Source organism: Poecilia reticulata, chromosome 12 (assembly GCF_904066995.2).
Source record: "Poecilia reticulata chromosome 12, P_reticulata-male-v2, whole genome shotgun sequence".
Lineage (NCBI taxonomy): Eukaryota > Metazoa > Chordata > Actinopteri > Cyprinodontiformes > Poeciliidae > Poecilia > Poecilia reticulata.
In genome coordinates, this window is record NC_088841.1 from 771,882 (window position 1) to 797,906 (window position 26,025).

Below are 26,025 nucleotides of genomic sequence, written 5' to 3' on the forward strand. Positions count from 1 at the left end.
CCGCGCACTTCTTCTACAGGGGACAATGAAGTCAGCGGCTGCTTACCGTAGTTGCTAGACCTGTTGTGGCTCAATATTGGTCCATATATAAGGCACACCGGATTATGAGGCACACTGTCGGCTTTTGAGGAAATTGAAGGTGCGCCTTATAGTGCGAAAAATACGGTACAACAGCTATACTGCACTTTTACAACTGAAGGTTACATAATTTATTGTGCTTCAAAATATCTGCTGAAAACTGATATATTAAAATGTTCTCATCCTTGCAATAATATTTTCAGCCTATGTAACAAAACTGCAGTGACCTTCATAATGGCCTTGTCCGGCACCCTCTGTGTTGGTGCTGGCTAACATATCGACTGTCCCCTCACAACACTAAGCTCAGCATTTTACAAAGTGTGTGCACTGTTTTGATGCAGAGGCTCAGTTATGGTATGTGCTGCAAATGTTGACATCACTTTCTCACACAACCCTTATGCAACTCCAGAGAGCCACAACAAAACGTTACACCTGGTGCAACACTGATATTGAAAGAAAAACGGACACATTTGGAAAAGTTCCCAAGGTTGGCAGAAGTGGTTAAATGCATCTCCTTTTGAAACCATACCTAGGTAAAGACATTTAGAAATATCAGCCATATTGTATAATATGCACTTGTCAAACATGATGATCCAAACTTTTTTGAGACATGTTTGATCTCTCAAACATGTTGTCCCCATTATGTTTTATTTATAAATTTGCTGCACTCAATTTGCGTACAATATAGCATAAAGTTACAGTTGGTACAGTTCGTGAACACCATCTTTTGACCAATTTCTTAAACTCTAAGATTAACTGATTTCTGCATACAAAAAGTGGAAGCCACATTCAAAAATAAAACTTGACTTGTAGACCTTTAGATCCATTGACATTTTAAAAAAATTTAGCAAATGCATCATGGTTTATTAAGGTGTGATGTGGAATCAGTTTTTGTGCGTGAAGTATCATCATCTTCCTAAAAACAAGTCATTTTTTTGTCCAACCTGATTTAAATGGGGGTTCAAGGATTCAAGGATTTTTTTTATTGTCAAACCACCTTGGGAGTTTGTGGTACGAAATTTGTACTGAGGTCCCAGATAAAGAAATGCACTACACAAAAAAAGAAATCATTAGAAATGTCAACGAATATCCTAATAGATATTTCTTAATATCTTAAGGTTGCCTTTTTTATATATAGTTCATGTGCCTTTGATATATAGTTCAAGTAAAGATACATTTAGGTTAATAGGGATATGCAGTTTAAAATGGTTATAGTTGTAATTATAAATGTGATTTGAGAACTGTAACAGATGTCTGCATTCCCAGTTCTGACATTCACCCTACGTTGTGGACACTTTGACAGACAGGTTTTGTCTGTTTCGTTCACCTCGCTGCTCTGAGCCTGTGGTGTATGAGCAAACAACTTCATGTTTAGAAATGTTCTGCTATTCTTCAGCCATCTGTTTGACATCGATGGAGCTAAAATTGACTTCCTTTGAGACAACTCATAGCATCATGGAAAACTGGCAGCCTGTAAACATATCCATGTTTACAGGCTGCCACATGGCCTGATGTATACACATGTTGCCCATGGAGCAGTAGGCACCAACAAACTTATTCATCTGTAACATGAAAGCATTCATGGTGGGCCCCGTTTCTAAACATTGACAGAATGGCCATGTTGGTAAGAGGAGACGTTCAGCAGCTGATAGGAGCAAAGTTATCATATACGCTCACTGCTGACAAACCTTTTGAAGCTTTCACAACGTAATTAATCAGCAAATTGGATGAAGAGGGATACTGTAATTACCGCATTTGTATTTAATGTTCTAGGTCAGGGATCAGCAACCTTTTCCATTTAAAGAGTAATTTTTTTCCCTATTTGAACTGGAGCAGCAGATCAGAGACTCTTGTACTAGGCAGTGTTGCTAATACTTGTAGCAATTCTGTTGGTGTTTTGCAGTATGAATGTATGAAAGTATGAGAGAGAGAATGTTGCATTATGTATTTCTTGTATTTGCTAGTAACTCCTAAAAAACCAAAGCACTTTATTTCTGAATACATTTTTCTCAGTTTGCACAGTTTTGCCAATTTTTCTCAAATTTTAATAAACATATGACATTACTGAAGCGCCATGATTTCTCAAACTGTTTAACTCAAAATGTATTTTAATTTAAAAGATAAATAGCACAACTTGGTTAATTTGCAGTTAAAGAAAAGCTTGCGATGGTGATTTCATCTGTAAATCACCATCGCAAGCCATCATGATTTTCAGTCGTGATAAACCCATATCTGTTTCTCATTTGTGCCTCCAAGCTTCTAACCTTCAAATACCAGTCCACTGTCATCCGTGTTTGTGTGTGGGCATCTACTGTGTGAGACTCCAGCCAACAGTTTCTGTATTAAACTCATAATCTGAGCAAGAATTATGGAACTGTAATCGATGGACTGCTTAATTGATGGTCCTACCACCTCTGCTTTGACAGATTGTCAGCATGTTCTAGTCCTTCATGATCTAATACCATCATGCCGCCTATTACTGCCTATCAATAATGCTCTTCTAGTCTATTTACAGATTTATGTTGCTCGGCAACAACGGTGCTCTCTGTTTGGAGGTGCCTCACTAATCACCTCTTTCTTTTTCAGGTCAGAGGCAAATAGTAATTTAATCCAATCTAAAAACAATCATCTATATAGTGTGTGGACAGCTTTGTCTCCATCAACAGGACTGAAAGCAGCAGTGAATCTAGCTCTGGGAGAGTGTCTGTGCAGTAAAAGAATAATGCACCAAGTGTTGAGGTTTTAAAAACAATAGACGTTTGAGACGGTGGACATGTGATCAGTCCACCCAGTCTGACAGCTGGGCAGGGGAGGTGGCGGAACAGCAATTTGAGAACCTTCGTCTGCAGTACCTTGACTCAAAACATGCAACAGTGTAATGTATTCTTCATATCAACCGCTGTGGATGGGACCGCTCTGTAAAAACATTAACACCTGCTAAACAGATAGCAAGTCAGAGACAGCATAATTAAAGGAATTATTAAAAGATGCTTCAATTTTTCAAAAATAATCTGAATTTAAATCCTTACACTTTGAACTGCACTTTTAGAAAACTAAAAGCACACAATTTCCCTCCTTTTCTCCCTCCCTCCTTCTCCAGCAATGTTTGGTTGCTGTGGGCTAGCAGTCATGAACAAACTGCTAGCCCACAATATATGATGGTAATTGTATATTATCAAAACAACCAGTTCTTCTTTCTTTGAAACATTCTGTTCCATGTTTGAAAGCATGGAGTAAAATGCTCCAGCTCCAGGCGTCAAGTAGAGAAAATACAAAGCATTTTCTCTACTTGACGCCTTAACCCTCACCGTGTTAAACCAAGTTTGCAATCATGCTGAGCTTTGGTTGTCACCCTTTGCTACTTTCCCAATCAGACACACTTCCTCAACAATGTTGTCCACAGTCTTCCCTGTGTAGCATATTTAACAGTTAAAGCAGTGTTTAAATCTCTTTTATGTATATTCATCTTTGGTCGGAGACCACAGCGCAGACAGAATTTATGTATTTCTGATTTAGGCTTAAATCTCCCATCATATCCCTCTGTGATCTTACAGATTAGACTAGTTTGTGTCATGCTGCATCTTTTGTCAAATCAAATAAAGACAAAAAAAGGTCAGATCTCTGCTTTTCTAACAACTGACAAAAATGATATGATGATACAGTTGACCTGTATTTTAAGCATCCTTAATTAAAATCAGGCCAAAAAGGGAAGTTTTCAGGTTGCATAATGACGTCAGCTACATGAACTGACCTCAGTCTTTGTCCAGCTGTTTTCAGAAAGTTGAGCCAAAAGCAAATAGGTGCAGTCGTTTTACTATTTTTATTTGAAATGGCTGTATAGTCACCGGTGTAAAGTAGGGATGTGTGATATCACATAAACCAGGGGTGCCCAAACTTTTTGAGAGCAAGATCTACTTTTTCTCTCACCAGCTGCCTAAGATCTACCTCATGGCACAAAGACATAAAATTGCAAATTAAACTCGATTGACTTATTTTATATGCAAATATACATCAGTTATTGCAGAAATAATAAAGTGACAGAAAACCTAACGCAGTTTCTTCCTCAGTGAGATTGACACTGGGAGCAGGTTAGGTATATATTTGTTCAAGGGCCGATGAAATAGGGTCTTTGCGGATTTAACAGAGGTCCAGATACAAATGCAGTAGAATCTCAAGATTCTGCAGGCTGTGTGAACATTAGTCTAAATCCTTATTTATGGTGAGAAGTCAACATAAATAAGGAAAGTACCTTTCAGTTTCTTCTGGTGAATAAGGTCGCAGATGGTCTACCTTCATTACTGCTGAAGAAACAAAATATGGTTTCAGTGATGGCGACCAACATCCAGCTATATTACTTATCAAGGGTAGTGTACATTTGGAAATATCTGAATAAGGATTTAGTAAGTAAATTCACTTTAGTTAAATAGCTGTTTTCTTGTCTTATGTAATGCATGTGCCCAAACACAAAGTAAATTTATGTACAGAGATACATGTTAATGAGCTCTTCTAGTGCTCCCCGCCACGCTGCTTCCCGCTGCTGTGTTTTGACATCAACTGATTACCTCAACATGCATTACCACGGTTGGCTGGTAGGCCACATTTCTATCGTTTCTACGGTATACCACGCATTCCTGGTGTGACGGCTCCAACCCGTCCCATCATGCACACGCGGAGGCCAGTTGGTTGGATTTTATGCCATTTACTGGAACTGAAATGAGTGGTCAGCAACACACTAATAGTGCAGTGAGCTTCCCCACTGGTCCACTAGTCACTCTACGTACTTTAACAAAACTCCAAGTTAGCCTTTGAACATAACCATCAGCACTACTCAGAAGAGAACCGAATTTGATGGTTTACCGCAGCAGAGCACTGAACAGTGTGTAGAATTTCTGGTTTCCCATCATATTTATAAGCAACCAGTAGGGGGTGCCAAAAGCCACCCATCACAGGACGATTATGAAATATATTTTAGCAAGAATTTCATCTGTATATCCAATACCCGTTACACAACGTGGTTAGACTAGTGTTAACCACGTTGGGATTCCCCGTAACCGGCTCCTAGCAGCACAAATTAGCAGACAAGTATGTGTTTGAATTAATCTGCAAATGATTAACTGTCTGAAGCCACTTAAAGGAACATAGGTTTGTGGAGTTCTCCATAGATCTGGGATTTCTTTGTATTCATCTTTCATGTATTACTATTTTTTAACAACCAAAGTAAACCCCGTAGATCGCTGTAATGTAAATGCCTCGGCCTCTCTGTGGAAGACCATTTACCTTGCTGCACTGTGGCTGCTTAGCTTTAGTACTAGAGCTCTAAAGCTTCAACACACTGTTCTCACTCTTGTTCTCTGTAAACATGTCCCAAGTTGGCTTAAAGACTGTTTTCCTGCTCCTTTAATTTTGTAACTTGTGTCACTCATTAGCTGGAGCTTTTATAGAGTTCTTTTACAACATGGTTTCAATTACTTTGGGATAACACATAGATGAGATTGCAGATGATTAAAATGAAATGGCAGAGTGTTTCATTGTTTATTAGCTGTAGACCACAAGCAATTCTCCTTTAATTTCCTGCTTTGTCCCTGGTGCCTGAGCAGACTGACTGTCTTTTGGACCATTTCCAACACAACTTGTGAAAGTAATGTATTTTCCACTTCTTGTTTCCTGCCAGTTTTGTTTCGTGTAGAATTTTACACCAAGATGTGAACTAGACCACTCTAGTTCACATTGCTAATATTTTTCATCCATGCCAAATAGTGTAAAAGACTAACTGTTCACCATGGTAAAGCTACGGAGCCTGCAATTTCTCTTACCATAACTGTAGCTGAAATAATTTGTTATATAATCTGATAGTAAGATTGCCAAATAAATGAATTGTGAAGTTGACATCCTTAAGTCCAAACAATCTAATCATATAAAATGATTGTATAAGTTAAAATATTAACTAAAACATAAATAATTTTATCTCTTATGAATACATAATAAGCTTTCAGTTAGTTGGGATGGGGGGGATGACGAACAATATTTAAATTGTTGTGCAGTAGTTTGTTGCACATACAGATATGTTTGTTTATATCCTAACATAAATGTATACATACATGTACATACACATAAGAGTGAAAGTCCTACTGTGCTAGTGCAAATGTGCTTATTTGTTTTCAGCTGTGTAGCTGACTGCAATAGACATTAGATATTCACTGTGTTCACCAGATAGAAACTATTCTTATGTTGGAGTTTTTGTTCTTCATGCTCTGTAGCACCAACTTGAGGGTAAAACTCTACCCTGTGACCAAGATGTGTTGGGTCGTTTTGCTGGTCCTAAACCTGTATAAGTCATAAATGGATGGAACGTCAATCCTGATGATAGTCAGACCTAATTGTTTGTTGCAGTTTGGATATGTCCCTATTTTGTGACTGATTCAAAGCAGTGATGTGCGGTGAGGTTCATAGCTGGTGAGACACTGACTTAATCATAATCAGATTTACAAATATAGACCCCCTGCATGTTTACATACGGAAATTTTGTGGATACGGACAACGCTGGAGGGCAAAAAGACTATTCTTTTATATGTCATCCATAGCTGCACTGACGCGGTAGAATAATTACATTGACTCAAAGAAACTTGGAAATGTAGGTATTATTAATTTAGTGCTATTCCACAGTAAAGGGAAAAACTGTTGAAGTACAACTCAAAACCACTTCTTTCTCATCCTCTGTATTGGCCAAGCTACACACAGACTTTTTGGTATTGCAACGGCTGTTTTTGCTATTTGCTATAGCACCCCCTGCCATGAGGCAAGATGACTGCCTGCCTCACCTCGAATCTGTTCTCTGCCGTTTATGATCACCCCTCAGCACACAAAACACGTTGCACACATACACACAGTTGGTGACAAAAAACACTACATTATATAAACGAGCTAAATTATGGAAAATCAGTTCATATATTAAATGTTTTTTAACCATATTATTGGTGACGTGCAGATAGGAGGAACACGCTCCCATTGAATGGCAGCCAGCACAGTTAGCAAGAGGTTGCACAATCCAAAGTGAGGCTGAGTTCCCTGCTGCCTTACAAGCTGCGCTTCCGAGCATTTTAATAGGACATTGTGAAACTTCAGCAATCGTGAAGAAAAAATAATCAAAATTGGTTAAGCGCAATGGAAAAATAAATACTTTATAGTACCAACCACAGGGTAAAAATACCAATATAAATGTTCTTGTATATTATTTTTCCATGATGATAGGTTAGGCTCTGCCTCCACCTGTTATTTGCACAGACTTTAGCAAGTTTAGCTGCAGGTGGCTCTGACTGGAACTAAAACATTCAGGATGCATGTTTTCCTCGAGGATCGACTTTGGGCACCCCTGGTCTAAGTGGATGAAGCGTAGACCCAAGTTGACTGCATCCTCTGGTGACCTGTTGACCGGAAAACCAAATTCTAGGGTGCCTGTGATGTTTTTTCAAATGTTTCAGCACTAGGCAATCAAATGTTTTCATGACCACAGACATCAAGGCAATTAACTTGTAGGCATTTAGTCCTGTGAGATGGTCTGTTTCTTGGAGTCTTTTGTTGGTGTATTTTTTGTGAACGTCAGACTTTTGTAGACTCATTATTGAGAAATTAAGCTGCATTTACCACCTATTGGTTGCCCTCTTGAACCCCGTGTTGCAATTAATGTTTTAAGTTTTGGAAAGGTAGTGGAAAGATTTTGGTGCATGAGTGCCACAGTCTCGAAACACGTGTGCAAATCTCCAACTGTCAATGGGTGGCAGGCAGCAATTGACAGTTGGTTGCTGCACTGCACAGGGCAGTGCAGCAACCCACAGAACACACTACCATGCTCGCGCGCACACACACGCACACGCACACAACCCCACACACACACACACACACTCCTGAACATTAACTTTAACTCTTGACATTAGATGTCTGTCCGTCAATTTAAAAAAAATCAAACCAAATGTCCAATCATTTCTGTACTTGCCACTTTTTTTGTTTCTATTTGACTGAAGCAAACCAGAGTGTATAGGACCATAACTTTAAAAATGAAGAATGAACCATACTGCCCCAGTACTATTATGCACAACTACTTAGTGCTGAATAATTAGTTAAAACCAGAAATTTTGTATTGCTATGGGCAGCACATGCCCCAACCTTAAAGGTCTTAGAAAGTTCATTTTTAATCTTATATTGGGGGGTGGAGGGGGACTTGTGCTGCAATTTAATTGTATTTTACATTACTCTGAGAATTTGGACAAATTTGAGTTTTACAGCAGATAGAGGGATTATTTACTATTCCACATTCTGTCTATTGCTATTCTAAGCTCTTGCACACACACAGTTTTATTTTCTTTTTCCTTTAGCTTCATATAAAAAAACTGAATTATAGCAACAGTAAATTTTTACCTAATTGCGTTACACTTTTGCGCCTTTGAGGTATGCAGTGTATGAAACTGTGTGTGTGCCAATTAAAATTCTGATTTTAGCCATCCATGTGAAGTCTGAGAGGCTCTTTACATTATCATCCTAGCTGATCCAATTACAAATGGAGGATTGTCTAGTATTACCGTTACTGGGTTAATTTACCCCAAAGGTTTTATAAGGGGAGGAGAATGAGCATACTCCTCCCCTTGGCAGCAATTCTCTGCTGCGCAGTTAAGTGTCAGCACAGTTTGTCCATTTAGACCTTCTGCTCTATTTCATGGTGGTAATCCATTGTCAAACAAAAATAACTATTTGTTGGATTACTTGATTACTGGCGGATTACTTTTATTGTGTAAATCTTTTTTTTTTTTAAGAATGCCATAGTATTACTCTGTTAGAAGGGTTATTTGTAGCACACAAAAACCTGGAGGGCATGAACACATTGTGCTAATCAATAGCAGCTGCTTGATGAAATGGCAAAATGTAAGAATGTTGAAAAAGCCAAAGTCATCCATGTCAAATACTCTGTTGTTGAAACACCACTCTGAAGCTTACTTTTTTGTTGAGAAAGCAAATTATGAACATGATCTTTAGTCACTGTGTGGTAACTGATAATGTCTAATATTTATGTCCACTCCATCCAAGTACTGCCAAGTTAGTCCTAACCTTTATTTTGTTGTTTAACAAATACTTCCCGACTTGGATCCAGACTTTCCGGTTCTTTAAGTGCCTAAAAGAAAATCTGTCCTTTTTATCTAGTTTAAATCTGCCTTATCCAGCTTTATTTACCATCAGCATACAAGTTCATTTTTAGCCAAAAAGCAGTCAAATTAATTTCAGTTTAACTGACTCGATCACAGAAAGACCATTTACATATTGGTGAAAAAATGTAGTTTGCCACCAATAACATTGCAGATATTGTCATTTGTATCTCTAGGTCTAAATCTCATTATCCATCATCTACTTCATCATCTCCCCATTTTCTGGATATTTTTATCAGACAACCTTCTAAAACTCATAATATAGTCCGCTTAACAACCTGAGAAAATAGACTAGGAGCTTCACTAACTTAACTAATTATTGCATTTATACATTGATAAATGCTGCCCTCTTCTCCACCCTCCCAAGACACATTTTCTTCTGACAGAACCTTTTTACTTTTAGCTTCGGTAACAAAACAATGGACTGTTCCAACTTCAGCTAAAATCTGTCATGCTTGTTGGGGCTTTGGTACTGGCAAACTCATTGTTGTCACTTTGTCAGCTTGAAATGCTCCTGGAAGCAAAGCTATCTAATGTATAAGGTTGGACAACGGGACAAATATATCGATCGACAGTAGAGTGAACCCTTCAATGGGGAACTTTCCTGCCGCACCTCCTACTGAGCTTAGGGAAGCCTTGTACAAGAAACTCTGTACAATTATTTTATTTTGTTGAGTAATGTGACAATATTTTTTGTTCTCAGGAGCTGTTTGAGGATGGCTTTCCTAATGGTGATGAGCTGACGCCGGCTGAAGAGGCTGCTGCTAAAGAGGCAGCAGAGCCCAAAGGAGTGGTCAAGTTTGGCTGGATTAAGGGGGTTCTGGTAAGTCACTTTAAAAATTCTGGTTTGATTCTCTTGTATCTCTTGTATCAAACCAATGCTTTTATTGTTTATAATTGATCCACTGATCTTATCTCGTAGAAAAGATCAGTGGATACATAAGTAATATAAGCATATTTAGTTGCCTAGTTTTTCTGTTGTGATTAATCAAATTGTAATAATGTTATAATAATATGACTAAAATGTTTCATCAACCGTAGCCAATTCATTAGTAGACCAGGGCTGATGCTGGTTTAATTCAACTAGAACCAGTTTATTGTTCCTCAGAAAGTAGTATTATGAGGTGGCTTCAAGCTAGCTTTCTATGATGTCTCTTCCAGGAAGCATTTGAGACTCTGTTGTTTTTCTTTTCTCTGTAGCTCCCAACCCAGAAAAAGGTTATCGTAGATGATTACAAAAACTGTTAAAATTTCAGATAATTTGTCATGTTATTCGTTATGACTAGGGGTGCACCGATTGCAGTTTTCTGGCTAATTGCCGATTACCAATCTTATTAAAAGCCTAACCTGCTGATTCCGGTTTTAGCCAATACCAATTTTTCTTTGGTTAGATTTGTTGCTCAATATAGCAAGAAAGTTGCTGAATTGGCAATTGTGGGGTGACTATTGTTAACTGTAAACACATGACCTGGCCTATCAGTCAAGCATTTCTCAGTTGAGAGTAGAGGACAGTGGTTGATTTTTAAACCTTTGCCAAAGTAGATAAGATCAACGGATAAGATCGGCTTTACATGTAAAAACTGACTAAAGGTTTTTAGGCAACACTTTATTTGACGGGGTGTGCATAAGACTGACATGACACGGTCATAAACATGAAATAACACCTGTCATGAACATGAAGGAGTCTTTATGAATGTTGAATGTTAAATGCAAAGTTGGCACTTTTAATGGACTTTCAAGGCAACTTTTAAAGCAACTTTGCATTAAAAGTGTCATTATTTACCGAATGACACATCATGACAACAGTCATAGACGTTCATAAAGACTCATTCATGTTCATGACAGGTGCTATGTCATGTTTATGACCGTGTCATGTCAGTTTTTTGCACACCCCGTCAAATAAAGTGTTACCAGTTTTTACATCTCCCAAAATTAAGAAAATCAGCTGGCCAATAAATCGGTGCACCCCTAGTTCTGACTGTCATGACATGCTGACAGCTTCAGTATCTGGACACCAGAGATGATATTCCACTGTAACTTTCATGGCTCCTCATAGGTGAATTCACAATATTTTTTTTAAATAGAAGCAGCGCTATAGATTTACTTTGAGGCAATCCCTAAAAACACATTGCTTCCTTCTGTGACGTTATGAAACATTTTAAAAAATTAACCAAGCAAATGGAATAGAAGCAGACGTTTTTCATTTCTCTGTATGTGAAGGTGCTAGATTGATGTGTCCAATACTTTTTTTATGTAGTGACATGGGTTCTGTGTTCCAGAGATGAATGTTTTTGTGCTAAATCTGTAAATCAGCCATAGAAAAAAAAGCAAGTGACTGCAATGATGATGTTAAAACTGGGAAGACATATCCTTTACCTACATGGGCAGGAAGGCCACTCGGAGGAGGAGAAGCCATGACTCACTCATCTTTGGAGCCATTTCTTTTGGTCTGAGACTAAAATTAAAGTGTTTGAACAAAATTGCCATTGTTATGAAACTTTGAAAGACTGGCTACAAGACCGGAAAGACTGGAAACACAGTCCAAACTGTGAAATAAGGGGTGGCATGGTATTGTATTGTTGCAGAAGAGACCAACTTAATAGACATCATGAGTAAAGAACATTATGCAAAAATATTATAAGAAAGTCTCAAAACACTAGCGAGTCTTTCAAATGGACAATAACCCCAAATTATGTCAAAAGCGGGTAAAGTCAATGTGAGCTGAGCTAGAAGCTAAGATTTTATCTCCACTAAGCACTTTGAATTGCCTTGTTGCTGAAAATGTGCTATAGAAATAAAATTACCTTACCTCCACTGTCGCTATGCATGCTCAATATGAGGGATGGCTGGAAAGTTAATGACTCAATGCAAACGATTGTCACCAGTGCTCATCCAGGAGTGAATGACTCGATGCAATTTTCTGGGTTTCCTTTGACAAAAATACTTTTTTAGACTGATGTTAATAATGAACTGAACTGAATGCACTGTTTTATAACTAGAATAGAATAGAATTTAATATAATAGACTTCCGTAATCCCAAAAGGGAAATTGCTTATTTACTGACAAGCTACAATTGGGACTTATGTATGATTGAATTTAAAAAGACTTATTGTGAATTGGTGCAATATAAATAACTTGAACCGTATTAAAAACTGTGCAAGTGAGGAGGCCTTTAGCCAGTTCATTCAGGAGGATTAAAATTCCAGCAAATTATAGTGAGAAGTTTATACAGTACAGATATTCTGACCCAAATCATTCCATTAACAGATAACTGCTAAATATTAAGGAAATATAAATTTGACAGAGAATAAAGGAAATTATTCTGGCATTTAACAAACACACTTTTTTTTGTTGATCTACTGGGAACAGTAGATCACTTAAAACTGGGAACAGTTTTAAATGATTGTAATCTCAGACACTAAGAGAAAAGGGTTTCTTGTGTTTATTATTTTATTTCCACTGCATCAACAGAGAAAGAGTCATTGTTCTGACAATTGTGAAGTAGTTCATTTTTGCATTTGCATTGGGTGATATTTAAACAAGCAGCAGTGATATAAAAGATAAGCTAACCTGACTTTAATGAAATGTGACGTTTAGGGTTAGTTGTTATTTTAGGTAAAGCAGTCTAAAAGATAAACTAAGGTAGAAACATGGTGGTCATTACATATTGATTTGTTATTGGTGAGTTTGGGCCCAGCTACAGACTGAAGTGGTTTGTTTTGTTCCAGAATGAAACTGGTGTTTCACTGGTTTCACAACCAGTGAAACCAGTGTTTCACAATGCCTTAGCAGATTAAAACAGGCTGATCACATTGCCGGCTGTCGCATATCGTCTTTTTGTTGCCCGTAATTTTTCAGGCTACTCCTTGTAGTCAGCCCACAAGCAACCAGGGTACTTGCCAACAGTTTGTTCCTTCGTCTGAGCAGATGTGTGTTATGTTTAGAAGCCAGGACGAGGTAGAAGCACGAGTAGACAAAGAACTCTTCTTTACAGCTTTTATTCTTAACTTGCTCAGCAGTACAACAACATCAGGTATTCCTTTCCCCATCTTATCTCTTCTTCCCTCTACAATCAATACTATTCTCGTACACCACCTAGTGGTAGACACAACAATATGTTACTGCATAAATCTAGTGGAAGTCTTTCAAAGTCTGGCATTTTGAGCAGCAAGAAGTTGCTGAAAGAAGTTGACTTCCAGGGTTTCCCCCAGAAAACTTGCTAACCCCAGTGGTCGGGGTGCTGAGGCGGTCCACCGGCAGTCCACCGTTTTTTTGTATTAAAAGATGTTAAGGTGACAGAAATTTAAAAATATCACTCAGTAATTATACGTTATGGGAAAACATCGCCAGTGAACAAACAACAAATCAAAATATACAATTAAAATGAATATCAATTATTTGCACTTTTGTTTAAACCAAATTAAGTCAGCAGCTCCATCAGGAGCCCCAGGGTTTCAGGGGACCCATAAATGCTAATATTTTAACACAGACCACAGATACACTTGTTTATTGAGATGATCAATGCTGCTAAATTTTTATTCAATTTACAAATCAATTTTCAATTTGATTCAAATTACATAAATTAAAAGATTTTAAATTGTTTAACATTTAAATGTAAGATTTTAAGGAGCTGTCAAGTTTACTTTGTAAAAGTTCAAAGAACATATTCATAGTTAGATTGTTTTGTTACCCTAGCTACTATCTGATGCTGCAAATTCTGCTCAAGGCCTCATACAGCCTTGGACCAGCCCTGCATGATGAGGTAATCTACTGCACTACGCAGACGGGAAATTTAACTCAATGCTGCTAATGTGATTTTAGTAGCTCTTTCATTTCGTGTCTGAGTTTTTTATAAGCGTCACAGAAAATATTCTGGTTGGTTGAGTTTATGGGACGAGTTTCTCAGATCTCCGCGCGGTCGCGCACATTAACTCTAAGTGGACAAAGCATTTGATACGGTTTGATGTATCATGTAACCGGAAAAATTATACTAAAAATAATACTACAATAATATAAAATCAGTGTGATGCTAGACAGGAGAGCGTGAAAGCTCCTCACCAGGCTGAACCTGCATGATCAGGTTAGCACTAGTTCGTTAGCGGTGTGATTGGTCTGGCTTTAAATGCATAAACTATAAACCTGTCTTCTATAAACATATCTTTTAGGAATAAATCTGCTCCGCCAGTGAAGCGCTCAGAGCAACAGAGATGCTTGCAATCCGGCTTAAAAAAGAAAACTGAAAGAAAAAAAAAAGTAATTTTTTTTTATTTTCCTAAAAACATGCACAAGAAAGGCTTAGCCTGGTGGTAGCACTAGTAAAGGATGGCGGGCCGCCAAGTCTATAATACACTGGGGGAAACCCTGACTTCCAAAAACTTTCCCAGTCTTTGAGTGTAACAAATGATTTTCTCTCCAGGTACGCTGCATGTTGAACATTTGGGGAGTCATGCTCTTTATCCGCATGACATGGATTGTTGGCCAGGCTGGAATTGGTAAGCTGCCAACTCATGTTCAATTCCTAACAGTTCCAGTATTAAGGAAAAAGCACTGGTAGAAGCTTTGTTTAATTTATATGCTTACATAAAATGGAGAACTTATGTTTAGTGTGTGTATGTATTAGAGATGTGCCGATCAGGTTTTTTCCTGCCGATACCGATCACCCATGAGGGCCGATCACCGATACCGATCACATAATTATTATCATAAACACTACCAGTTACATTATGTGGAAAAAGGAACCATGAATTCACCTTAATTTGGACAAAAACTTGTTTTTAATAACTTTTTTCAAGAAGAAAACAAAACAAAAGAGGCATTGTGCAAATTGTACTGCTATCGGTAATACTATCTTTAACAGACTGAAAACATATGAAGGCTCTGAAGAGGCTAAATGATGCAAAGAGCCAAAATAAAACCTCTCAACATTGCCAAAAGAATTCAAGTATAAAACTTGACATTCAAAGGCAAATACAGGTTCCTTTACAATAAACAATCCTGAGTTACTGAATGAAAACCTCCTGATAGCATGGCGGCTAGCTGATTACTGCTAGTTCTGATTGGCTGTTTCTGACTGAGCGGAGTAATTATGCAGAACGGGGAGATCGATCGATCAATTCTTTTTTTTAGAGATTATCTGTCTCATGTTAGGACAGCGAAAGTTTTAATACGTATGTAAAATGTATTTTTTTAGGTTAGATGCTGCGGCTTTAAACAGAGGTTCGGTGTGAGAGTCACTACCAGGTGGAGCAGAAGCGGTGCTCCGTCTGTGAAATATTACTACCTGTTGCACGTAGCAGCGGTTCAACAGCGAGGGCAGAACCAGCGTCTTACATCGCAGCTCGAAGACTTAAATAATTTTGCGGGTTATTTGTTTACCTTTCTGACCGTCATGCTAATCCGGGTGAGTGTTTGTAGCTGTGCGCTGCTTTACCTGCTATCTGATCCTCCATATGTCTTTTTTACTGCAGTGAGCCTCGATGTAGCCAAACTCCCTCAAGTATGGTATTGTTTTTATGTCGTATTAGCTTCGTTGTGTTGATGCATTTTGACGTGCTTCAATTTTCCGCCGCAACACGCAAACTTCCCCATTCACTCAGTGCATTATAGTTCCACATCGCTTAGGATTTGTTGCTGCGCGTTTGCGCAGTGTGAAGGAAAGAGACCAGCTGCACAGGCAGGCTGCGAAATGAGATGCAGGTGATCGGTATCGGCAACAAGAGCCAATGATTACCGATCATGCACTTTTTCGCGAAAATCGTCCGATTATGATCGGTGACCGATCGATCGGCACACCTCTAGTATGTATTGTTAAGAGAATAAAATCCTGAGCTCGTTATATTCTCTTGTCCTCCTGGATTCATTGATGCCATGCGTAGAAACGAAAGCCACATAGAGATGACAGTCAACGCTCCACGTCATGCCTTTTCAGAGTTTATTCTAACATTTAAAAGTATAAAATCACATTGGTAACACAGACACTTCAAACACACTAAAACAGACATTCATTTACCTGAGACAAATAGAAAAGAAGAAGAAAGAAAGAAAAGCAAAGACGTCTTTGGAGAGTTGCAAGAGCAAATCTGATTTGTTACTCCTGTGTACAAACTTTTATAGTAAAGGCATATTGTTGTCTTTAATTTATTCAAATAAGGCTTATTTTTGCTCATCCAACCAGGAGCTGTCTCGGACCCTCTTTAAAGTTAGAAATTCCCTGCAATTTGTTTTCAAGATCCAACATCAGTTGTCACCTTTATCTAAACAGAGTGGAAGCAGAGCTTCTCCTCCACTGGCCTGCCTCATTCTGTTTTATGGCTTTTCACAGATCAGTGTGAAAGCTGGAACTTCTCCTGATTCTTTCCCACACAGACAAAGGGCAGATCAAAAGATCTTAGTAAACAATCTGCTGTAACTACAGGTAACATAAAGGTCAATAGGGCAGAATAAGTTATTAATCTGAAAACTATAATTAGGCTATTTCAATCAAAACATGTTGCCAAGTTTTAAAACTAGCATATTTAAAATTTATTTTCTTAACAGTATGTATGTAATCTCAAAGACCGTCTAGCTCTTCCTGTCTCAGCAGGCAGCACAACATTTATTTTTAGCTCGTTATGGTAACGATCACCTGTTAGAGCAGTGGTTCTTAACCTTTTTTGACGTACCGAACCCCCCAGTTGCATATGCGGATTCACCGAACCCTTCTTATTCCAAACCCCAACAACCCTCTCACACTACGCTCTCCTTTCTTTCATGTGGGAAATTATCCAGATTTGCCAAAAATTTTTTTTTTATCAGTCGATAGTGTCACAGTGTGGCATTATCTAAAACTACACCAAACGCAATATGATAAACGACTAATCCGGTAAAGTTAGCCTTCCTGTGTTTACTCTGTAGACTTCAGTACAGAATGGACCAAAATGCGTCATCAACCCATCAGTGAAAAAATGGCGACCTTCATGGGTGAAAAACACAACAAAAAATGTAAATTTTGAAGCAATTATGAGTTTTGGCGTATTACAAGCAGTAATTTTTTAGGTAATTGGAAAATTGCAACATATTTAGGCCAACATGTTCAATTAGTCCTGGATCCTTTTAAAGGTGTAAAATGGACAAACAAGTGTAAACTATATATATTTATATTTTTAAAGATATTTTACATTTTCAGATTACAATTCTGGTCTAAGGTGGGCTGTGTGAGTTTAGTACCCAAAAACCTCAAAGCTAGACTCAGAACTTTTAACCTTGTTTGTCTGCTGGCAGAAATGAGGGCAAATCACTTTTCCTCTTGTTTCCTGAAAAAAGGTAACAAGGGTTATTTTTTCAGTTTTATAGTAAGCTAACTTGGATGGATTCACTGACCTGGTTTGGATTCAGGATATCCATTAGTCCTTCCTTTAGCCTAAAGGTGGAAGCAGGTCTGTTGGTGCCTTAAACCCTATATTGGATGCACAATGCTAAAGGGCACAGAGACGGGACAGATCACTGGACTCCACCTTTGTACAGTTTTATCGGTGTTGAACAGAAGAGGTTCAATAAGGGACTTTTTTTATGCACATATGATATTGGTGTGTGTTGTCTGCATGTGAGCAAGACCAGATTTTACCAATGGTGTTGGAGAGCTGGTCTCCTGCAGATACAGGAAACATTCTGGCCAAGTTGCAGACCACTGGCATGTGGTATAGTTATCAATAGTCTGCCTACAGCCATCGCACTAGCCCACAATCTGGGATTTTCCACTGTGATGTGAAAAATTACCTCTAACTACAGGGGGGTTTGATGGTGGGGGAAGTGCCGTTAACACTTCACAGAGCTCTGACGGAAATGACTAACATGATACATCTTTGTGTTTTATTTTGCAGCTCTGGCCTGTGTGATTGTCGGTATGGCAACTGTTGTGACAACCATCACTGGCCTCTCTACTTCTGCCATAGCCACCAATGGATTTGTTCGAGGAGGTATTTGTCGAGTCCCAGTCTGCCTCTAGATTAACCTGGATTTGTAACACCCATTTAAATTGGTTAAAATTGTTAGTATAAAGGAATTCGAAAGTGAGTTGAGTCTATATTGATTCTTTATTCGGAGTAGTAAATGTGGTTTGGTGCTGGGTGGAATGGCAGGACTTTGTAAATCTGGAGAGAAACTCCCATCTGTTTGGTCCCTGATTAGTTGGTTGGTTCATGTTGGTTCAATGGCCCCATGGGTTTACCCCTATTTTAAATTTTTACTGGGGGTACCTGCATGGCATCCTCATGCTCAGGGCAGAGTGGGTTTGGACCATGCTTCTTGGAACATCATGTACAATTGGAACCCAGGTTCCAATTGACACAGAGATGCAGACATGGTGTTGCGGTACCCATCAGAATACATCAGAAACCCACTAAACCAGTTTACTATGCAATCTCCAACGAGGCCTCTTTGTGATGTTAAGCTCTTTTAGGTCTTCTAAAAGGCAGGCTCAGGCAGGCAGCTGATGTACAGTATCTGTTCCTGTTTGGATCCTGGAACTGAAATAGCTCTGAGTTCCTCACGTGACATTTCTTTTCTGTTTGTGTGGTCATGGCGTTCTCTCTAGTGGGCTGGGTGCTGATGCAATAACGAAAGTGTTTGACGATCACTTTCACATCATGAACTGGGACTAGTGGGAGTTTGTAAACCTGAGTTTCCCACAGAGCATAGCAAGTTTGCACCCAAACTCAGTCTGGCCTTGATCCACATTAGGTAGAATACATTTTTCGATGCCATGTGATTGTAATCATTGATCATCTGTCTGATTTTGATCCATTTTATGATGTAGAACAGTATTGCAGCATGAAACCACAAACAAATAGTCATGAGTAGACCTGTCGCAATAAGCAATCAGTTATTTGCATAAGTTAAAATGAGCTCATTTGCATGATTAATCACATTTCTCTCTCTTCCAAAAACTGGATGACTTCAGTCTCGCCATGTTTTGATCTCCATGCAGGAGGAGCGTACTACTTGATCTCGAGGAGTTTGGGTCCAGAGTTTGGAGGCTCTATTGGCCTGATCTTTGCCTTTGCCAATGCAGTGGCTGTGGCGATGTATGTAGTCGGCTTTGCTGAAACTGTTGTGGAACTTCTCAAAGTAAGTCTTTTGATTTCCTATGTTGCTCATTGTAAAGATTTTTTTTTGTGATTACTTATTAGCAGATTTAGTTTTAATGCGAGTCACCTACTGATCATTGCATCTTTGTTTAACATTTCCCTGAAATGTCTGTCAGGGTGTGGATGCGCTCATGACTGATGACATCAATGACATCCGAATCATTGGCACCATTACAGTAATCGTTCTGTTGGGTATCTCTGTGGCAGGAATGGAATGGGAGGCCAAGGTATACCTGTCAGCTGACACCAACAGTATAGAAACACAAAGTTTCTGGAAAACCTTCATATCTCTCTGTAACCCTCTGATTTCCATAGAATTCAAGAAATAATTCAGTCATTTGTTTTCTTTAGGCCCAGATCTTCCTGCTTGTTGTCCTTGTCACAGCTATTGTGAACTACTTTATCGGATCCTTCATTTCTGTGGAATTAAAGAAGCCTTCAGGCTTCTTTGGATATGATGGTATGATCTGACTGTGACTCTAAGTTTTTCTTTTTAACCAAACTTTAATTTTTCATATTCCAGATATTTACAGTGGTTAATAGCAGCAATTACAACTGCTTCTTGCACTTGTTTTTTAATTTCAGGTGAAATCATGTGGGAGAACATGGGACCAGACTTTCGAGATGAGACGTTCTTTTCTGTCTTTGCCATTTTCTTCCCCGCAGCCACTGGGATTCTGGCTGGTGCTAACATTTCTGGAGACCTTGCTGTAAGTCAGCCGGTTAACACTTTAAGAAAGTGCTTTACATGATGAAAACACAAAAATACAAAGGTATAAAAGACATCACAATTGAGAAAACATCAAAAATTTGACATTTTGTCAAGTGTCATTAATACACATCAAATATGTTAGTGTTTCATTTATTATGATTCAAAAGCAACTCTAAACAAGTGCCTTTTAGTCTTTATTTAAAGGAACTCAGTATTCCAGCTGTTTCGTGGTTTTCTAGAAGTTTATTCCGTATTTATGGTGCGTAGAAGCTGAATGCTGCTTCTTCATGTTTGGTTCTGGTTCTGATGCAGAGCAGAACCAGAAGGCCTAAGAGGTATGGAAGGTTGATCCAACACAAGCAGATTTTTAATGTATGAGGTGCTAAGCGGTTCAGTGATTTATAAACTAACAGTATTTTAAAGTCTATTATCGTACTTTAGAACTGGGTGATATGCTCCAACTTCCTTGTTTTAGTGAGAACCCTAGCAGCAGTATTTTGAATCTGCTGCAGCTGGAGGATTGATTTTTATTTTTTAGCCAGACCTGTGAAGACGCTGTTGCTGTAATCAATGCGACTAAAGGTAGATGCACTTGAGGTACACGTGTCAAATGTCAGGACCCTACAACTGGGGGTGCACCGATTTATCGGCCAATACATTTGTCTGCGGTGATTTCCTTAAGTTTGGGAAATTGGTGATCAGCTGATACTTGCACATGAATACAATTTTATTTACAGTATCTCAACAAAGGTTTAAAAATCAACCACTGTCCTCTTCTGCTCCCTTCTATGAGTGAGTTTTGACTGATAGACCAGTCCACCAGGCCATGTCTGCACATTTGCAGTAAACAGTAGTCACCATACTGTTGACAATTTTCTTGAAATTGTCAACAGTTCAGACAAAAAAAATTGGTATCGACCAAAATTGGAATTGGCAGTTTCAAGTTTTTTTTAATGATTGTCAGTCAGCGATTGGCCAAATAACTGCAATCGCTGCACCCTACTTGCAACCTTCTTGTTGATCTAACAACAAGAAGGTTGGTAGATCAACCTTCTTCAGAGTTTTATTTCAACATTATTTTTAACCTCAGTCTAAAATAATTGTGTAATTAGCTAAAAAAACTTAATCATTAAAATTATTTAATCAAATTCCACTTTGCAGTTTGTTTTTTTAAGGTGCTGTTTGGAATGAGTTTCTAAACAAAATGAGCAATTGTTTAAACAATAATTTCAATATTGTTTGTCATCCATGAGCAAACAGAGCTATTTCTGTTATAGCTGAGTCAATATTTGTAGGTTTTGTTGCATGTGTTGCAGGACCCACAGATGGCAATCCCCAGAGGAACACTACTTGCCATATTGATTACAGGCATTGTCTACTTAGGGGTTGCAGTTTCAACAGGTACACTCTGCTCTTCTGTTGGCAGTTTTCCCCCCTTTCTTTTGAGGATGCATCTTATCTTACGTGTGTTCTGCTTTTCTGACTTTAGGGTCTTGCATTGTGAGAGATGCCAGTGGAAATCCGAATGACACAATCAGCACACAGTTGATTGCAAATTGCACTGGTGCTTCCTGCAAGTTTGGCTTTGACTTCTCTAGCTGCAAGAGCCAAAAAAACTGCCGCTATGGACTCCATTATGACTTCCAGGTATGAAGCAGCTTCAATAAAAGAACAATTTGTTAATGTTTTTTATTATGCTGAGAATTGGGTTAAACTCCAACCAAGCAATTCTCAAAGCATTGTAATGTTTTCATTCTGTGCAAAAGTCCCAAATCAGAGAGAACTTAATACATACAGATACAAACAATGCTACCAAGTTGAACTTCATGCTCTTTGTTCATGTGTGCTGGCAGGCCTATCCTCCTACCTACTTGTTCAACTGGCCCACAGAACACTAACGCTTCACAACAAACCCACACACATGCTCTGCTTGGCTATATCATGTAAATTACTTCATATCCATTGAGTGCAACACTTGTGATTGAGGACCATGTTGTTGGGAGAGATAAAACATTAATTAAAATGGCAAATGTATCAGATTATAAAATTACTACATCTGGTCTATGAAAATAAGTAACATCGAAAAAAAGTTTTTAGGTTGTCATGCAAACTCCCTCAACCAACCCAGATCTTCCCTTGAATCTGGTTTCAGAATGAATGCACACAAATTCACACTTGGCACATACAAATAGCAACATGAATTTGCCACTTATTTCCTAGATGGAAACATTAGAAAGTTGACTTTGTTTCTGTGTTGCTTCAGGTGATGAGCTTGGTTTCAGGTTTTTCTCCCATCATCTCAGCTGGAATCTTCTCTGCCACTCTGTCCTCTGCTCTGGCCTCTTTAGTGAGCGCGCCTAAAGTATTCCAAGTAAGAGTCAATCCATGCACTGGGATAACTAATACATTATACTACTGCCAAACTGTTTATCCCTGTGTACGTATTAGTTCTATGTTCTTTAAGATATGAAATGACATTGCTGTTTTTTGCAGGCTTTATGTAAAGACAACATCTACCCTTACATTGGAATTTTTGCCAAAGGATATGGGAAGAACAATGAACCTCTCCGAGGCTACATCTTGACCTTCGGCATCGCTCTAGCTTTCATCCTAATCGGTACGCTACTCTCTTTGCTTACTTTTACATTTTTCACACTAACTTGTACAGCTAAAGTTTATGGTAACCATATCTGAATAACAATAGCTTAAAAGCATAAAAAGCTCATCAGACGATGTTATACCTTCAAATTGTTATTATATCTCACTGGCTTCTGAAATAGTTTTAAATTTAGAATGTTCTTATATTAATTTGTTTTAAAAAAATTACCTAGGAGTTGCATTTTAATCCACATTAGGTTTTGGTTAACAAAACCTATGTGGCTTTAATTTTAATAACAATAGTTCCAAAATATGACAATTTTTTTTGTCATTAGCCTGGAATGCTATAATGCTCTTTCACCAGTCTTGCACAGATGGTCAGTCTCTCGTCTGCCAGCTGTTCAGAACTGAGCAGCCAGACTTCTCACCAGATCCAGTAAAAGTATTGGCATCACCCGGTGCACTGTCCTGCATCCTAGTGGATTTTAGAATTTGGCTTAAAAGTTGTTGGCCAGGTTCTTGATTATTTGTGTCAGCTTTTAACTAAACACACTGCTGCTCGTGGCTCCCAAACTTACAATCTTCCGTTATATTTAGTTGGACACTCGGGGGACCATTGGTGCAGCTTTGTTTAGCTGACTCTGAAGATGTTTTTAAAAAGTGTTTTCCCAGACTTGTTGCTTCTTAGGCTTGTTTGTACAACTTAACTGTGATTTATGTTGTACAGTGCTTTATGACTTTCTCTGGTATCCATTTTGTTTGAAAGTGTAGTATTTTTAATAACCCATCATACTGTTGAGTAAGACAGTTGGAGAGGAATTGGAAGTAATCCTTTTTATAAGTTTCTGTTTCTTCTGTTTCCAGCTGAGTTAAACACAATTGCGCCAATTATCTCCAACTTTTTCCTGGCATCCTACGCCTTGATCAATTTCTCTGTGTTCCACGCATCTCTGGCCAACTCTCCGGGTAAGATCAAGGTGCAAAAAGTGAAAACCAGCATAAAAACATGTTAAGCTAAGAATGTTAGACAATGTTGGAGGTTTTCTACACATACTGTGATTGGTTTAATTACATTGAATTAGTGATTTTAAATTTGAAGTTAAATTGTACTAAAATGTAAATGTGATGAAACATTATCAAGAATTAAAACGAGTGACTAGAGTATGAACTGATCCTAAGCAGAAGCATGCATTCCTACTGTTGACTCGCAGCCTATAAGGACTGGTGGAGATGATGACCATTATTGTGGAGTTTTTCCAAAGATTTTAGCATGGTCTCAAATGGGGATGCTCCGATCAGGTTTTTTGCTTCTGATTCCGATCATCCACGAGGCCGATCTCTGCCGATCACCCATCTTAAACAGACATTCGGTGTGAGAGTTCAGTGCCGAATGGAGGTTGAGCGGTGCTACGTCTCTGGAATATTACTGCCAATAACGAGTAGGGCTGTATAATTATATTGATTCTACAATATTTATAAATTTTTTCCCCCCTTGGAAGATATTGATTTTTCATCCGCGAGTATCAATACGTTAAACCATAGGGGTCCATAGGCTTACACGTCTTTTTAACATGTCTGATTTGTGACGGCACAGCAGCAGGACTCTGCCTCCCCCAGTTTCACTTTCAACTTGTGCATAAAGTGCACATTATAAACTACATACCAGTTTTTAAATTGTGTTAATAGGCCAAGTATAACCGGAGTTATGCTAAATTAAGTAATACGTATTTTTCCAAATCTCAGAGAAATGTCAAAAACTGGCTTTTCCAGTTATGTGACAGGGAATGAGCTTCCAAACGTAAAAAACGAAACGCAACATTAGATTCCTTTGTTTTTGGAAATCTAAAATCTTCAATAAATAACATGGGTTGTGGTTTGTTGCATTCTAGATTCTAAGTCTCTGTCCAATGAGAGTCAGGTATTGTGTGGTTGGTGCTTTTAATCAGTTTTCAGCTAATTAAATTCAAGTCTATGGAACTCAGAATGTCACCAAAATCACTCTTTCCCTCTAAAATCATTCAGAAAATTGTAAAAGTGCTTTGAATCGTATCAAATTGCATTGTTTGCCCAATATAGTGATATATACTGTATTGTGAGATTATTGTTTAATAATAATCTCACGATATGATACGATATACAATATCCAAGTCTATGGAACACAAAATGTCACCAAAATCACTCTGTCCCTCTAAAATCTTTCAGAAAATTGTAAAAGTGCATTGAATCATATCGAATTGTATCGTTTGCCAAATATCTTCCAAAATCAAGGAAGAATACGGCTGGATCGAACCCTATTAACACAGCCAAAGGATTATATTGGGTGTTTTCTGGCAACCGCTCGGCGGTGAGTTGTTTGTTTTACGTACTTTTTTTTATTTTTTTTTTATATTGAAATCCGGTGGTGACACGCCCACTCAATCTATGTATTAGTGATTAAAAAAATCGTCTTATTGATTAAAAGGTCATTCTCTTTTTGTTAATTTTGTGACTGAATAAATGATGTATCGTCAAAATAGTCCCTTTGATTTTTGTAAATCCGTCCTTTTAGGATAGTTTTAGTTACTTTTCATTGATTTTGTTGACGGCCTATAGAACTCTGGAATTCTTTGAAGTTGTGCAACAAAATAAAATAAAAACAATTAATTGTTTATTGAGACAATACTGAAGTCGATTAAGTTTAATTGACTCTAATGTCAATCAAACTTGGATACAACTTGAAAGTCCACTTTAATTTGATCTGTAACTTTGATATGTAACTTTATTTGGATCTGTAACATTAACGTGATCTTTAACTTGAAATTCATTTGAATGAATCCTGAGAAATATTCTATGTAATATAGTCATTTTTTTTATTATATAATGTTTAGTTATTTTGGATAACAGTTTAACCCTGTTTAAATGTGAATGCTAATTTTTTATTTTTATTTATGGCCTTGTTTAGGTCAGGGTTTTTTTCCACCCCCTGTTTCAGCCCAGGATGGCGAGCTACCGGATCACCGCAGGTTTGCGGTAGGACTTAATTGAACCAAACTACTTTATTCATTTGGACCTATTGCCTTGGGTCATGGACTAAAAACAGTCGGATTATTGATTGATGAACCATTAATCACCCTGGATTCAAGAACGGACTTAAAATAGGAAAAAAAAACTCTTGGGTGTCATCAGGGTTTATTATTTTGTTGTTTTGTTTTTTTCTTATGTCTATTGGTTATACTCATAAAAAATCACTATTATTATAAATATTATTATTATTGAATACCTTCCTATATATATGCAAAAATATAAGCTTGAATACAATAACTTCAATTTACTTTATGTCTGA

The 26,025-nt window shown here is 38.0% G+C and overlaps 1 protein-coding gene across 3 annotated transcripts in view; it reads left to right on the forward strand.

The window, feature by feature from the left end:
* slc12a2 (solute carrier family 12 member 2) overlaps positions 1-26,025 on the forward strand; it is an 82,607-nt gene that overhangs the window by 14,891 nt on the left and 41,691 nt on the right. For all 3 annotated transcript variants that reach the window (XM_008423068.3, XM_008423065.3, XM_008423064.3), the window contains exons 2-13: positions 9,973-10,092; positions 14,686-14,761; positions 18,128-18,223; positions 19,234-19,373; positions 19,510-19,620; positions 19,745-19,853; positions 19,979-20,103; positions 21,422-21,506; positions 21,595-21,752; positions 22,369-22,476; positions 22,599-22,722; positions 23,568-23,669. In XM_008423068.3, coding sequence (XP_008421290.1) covers positions 9,973-10,092; positions 14,686-14,761; positions 18,128-18,223; positions 19,234-19,373; positions 19,510-19,620; positions 19,745-19,853; positions 19,979-20,103; positions 21,422-21,506; positions 21,595-21,752; positions 22,369-22,476; positions 22,599-22,722; positions 23,568-23,669 — 1,354 coding nt within the window. The remainder of the gene's footprint in view (positions 1-9,972; positions 10,093-14,685; positions 14,762-18,127; positions 18,224-19,233; positions 19,374-19,509; positions 19,621-19,744; positions 19,854-19,978; positions 20,104-21,421; positions 21,507-21,594; positions 21,753-22,368; positions 22,477-22,598; positions 22,723-23,567; positions 23,670-26,025) is intronic.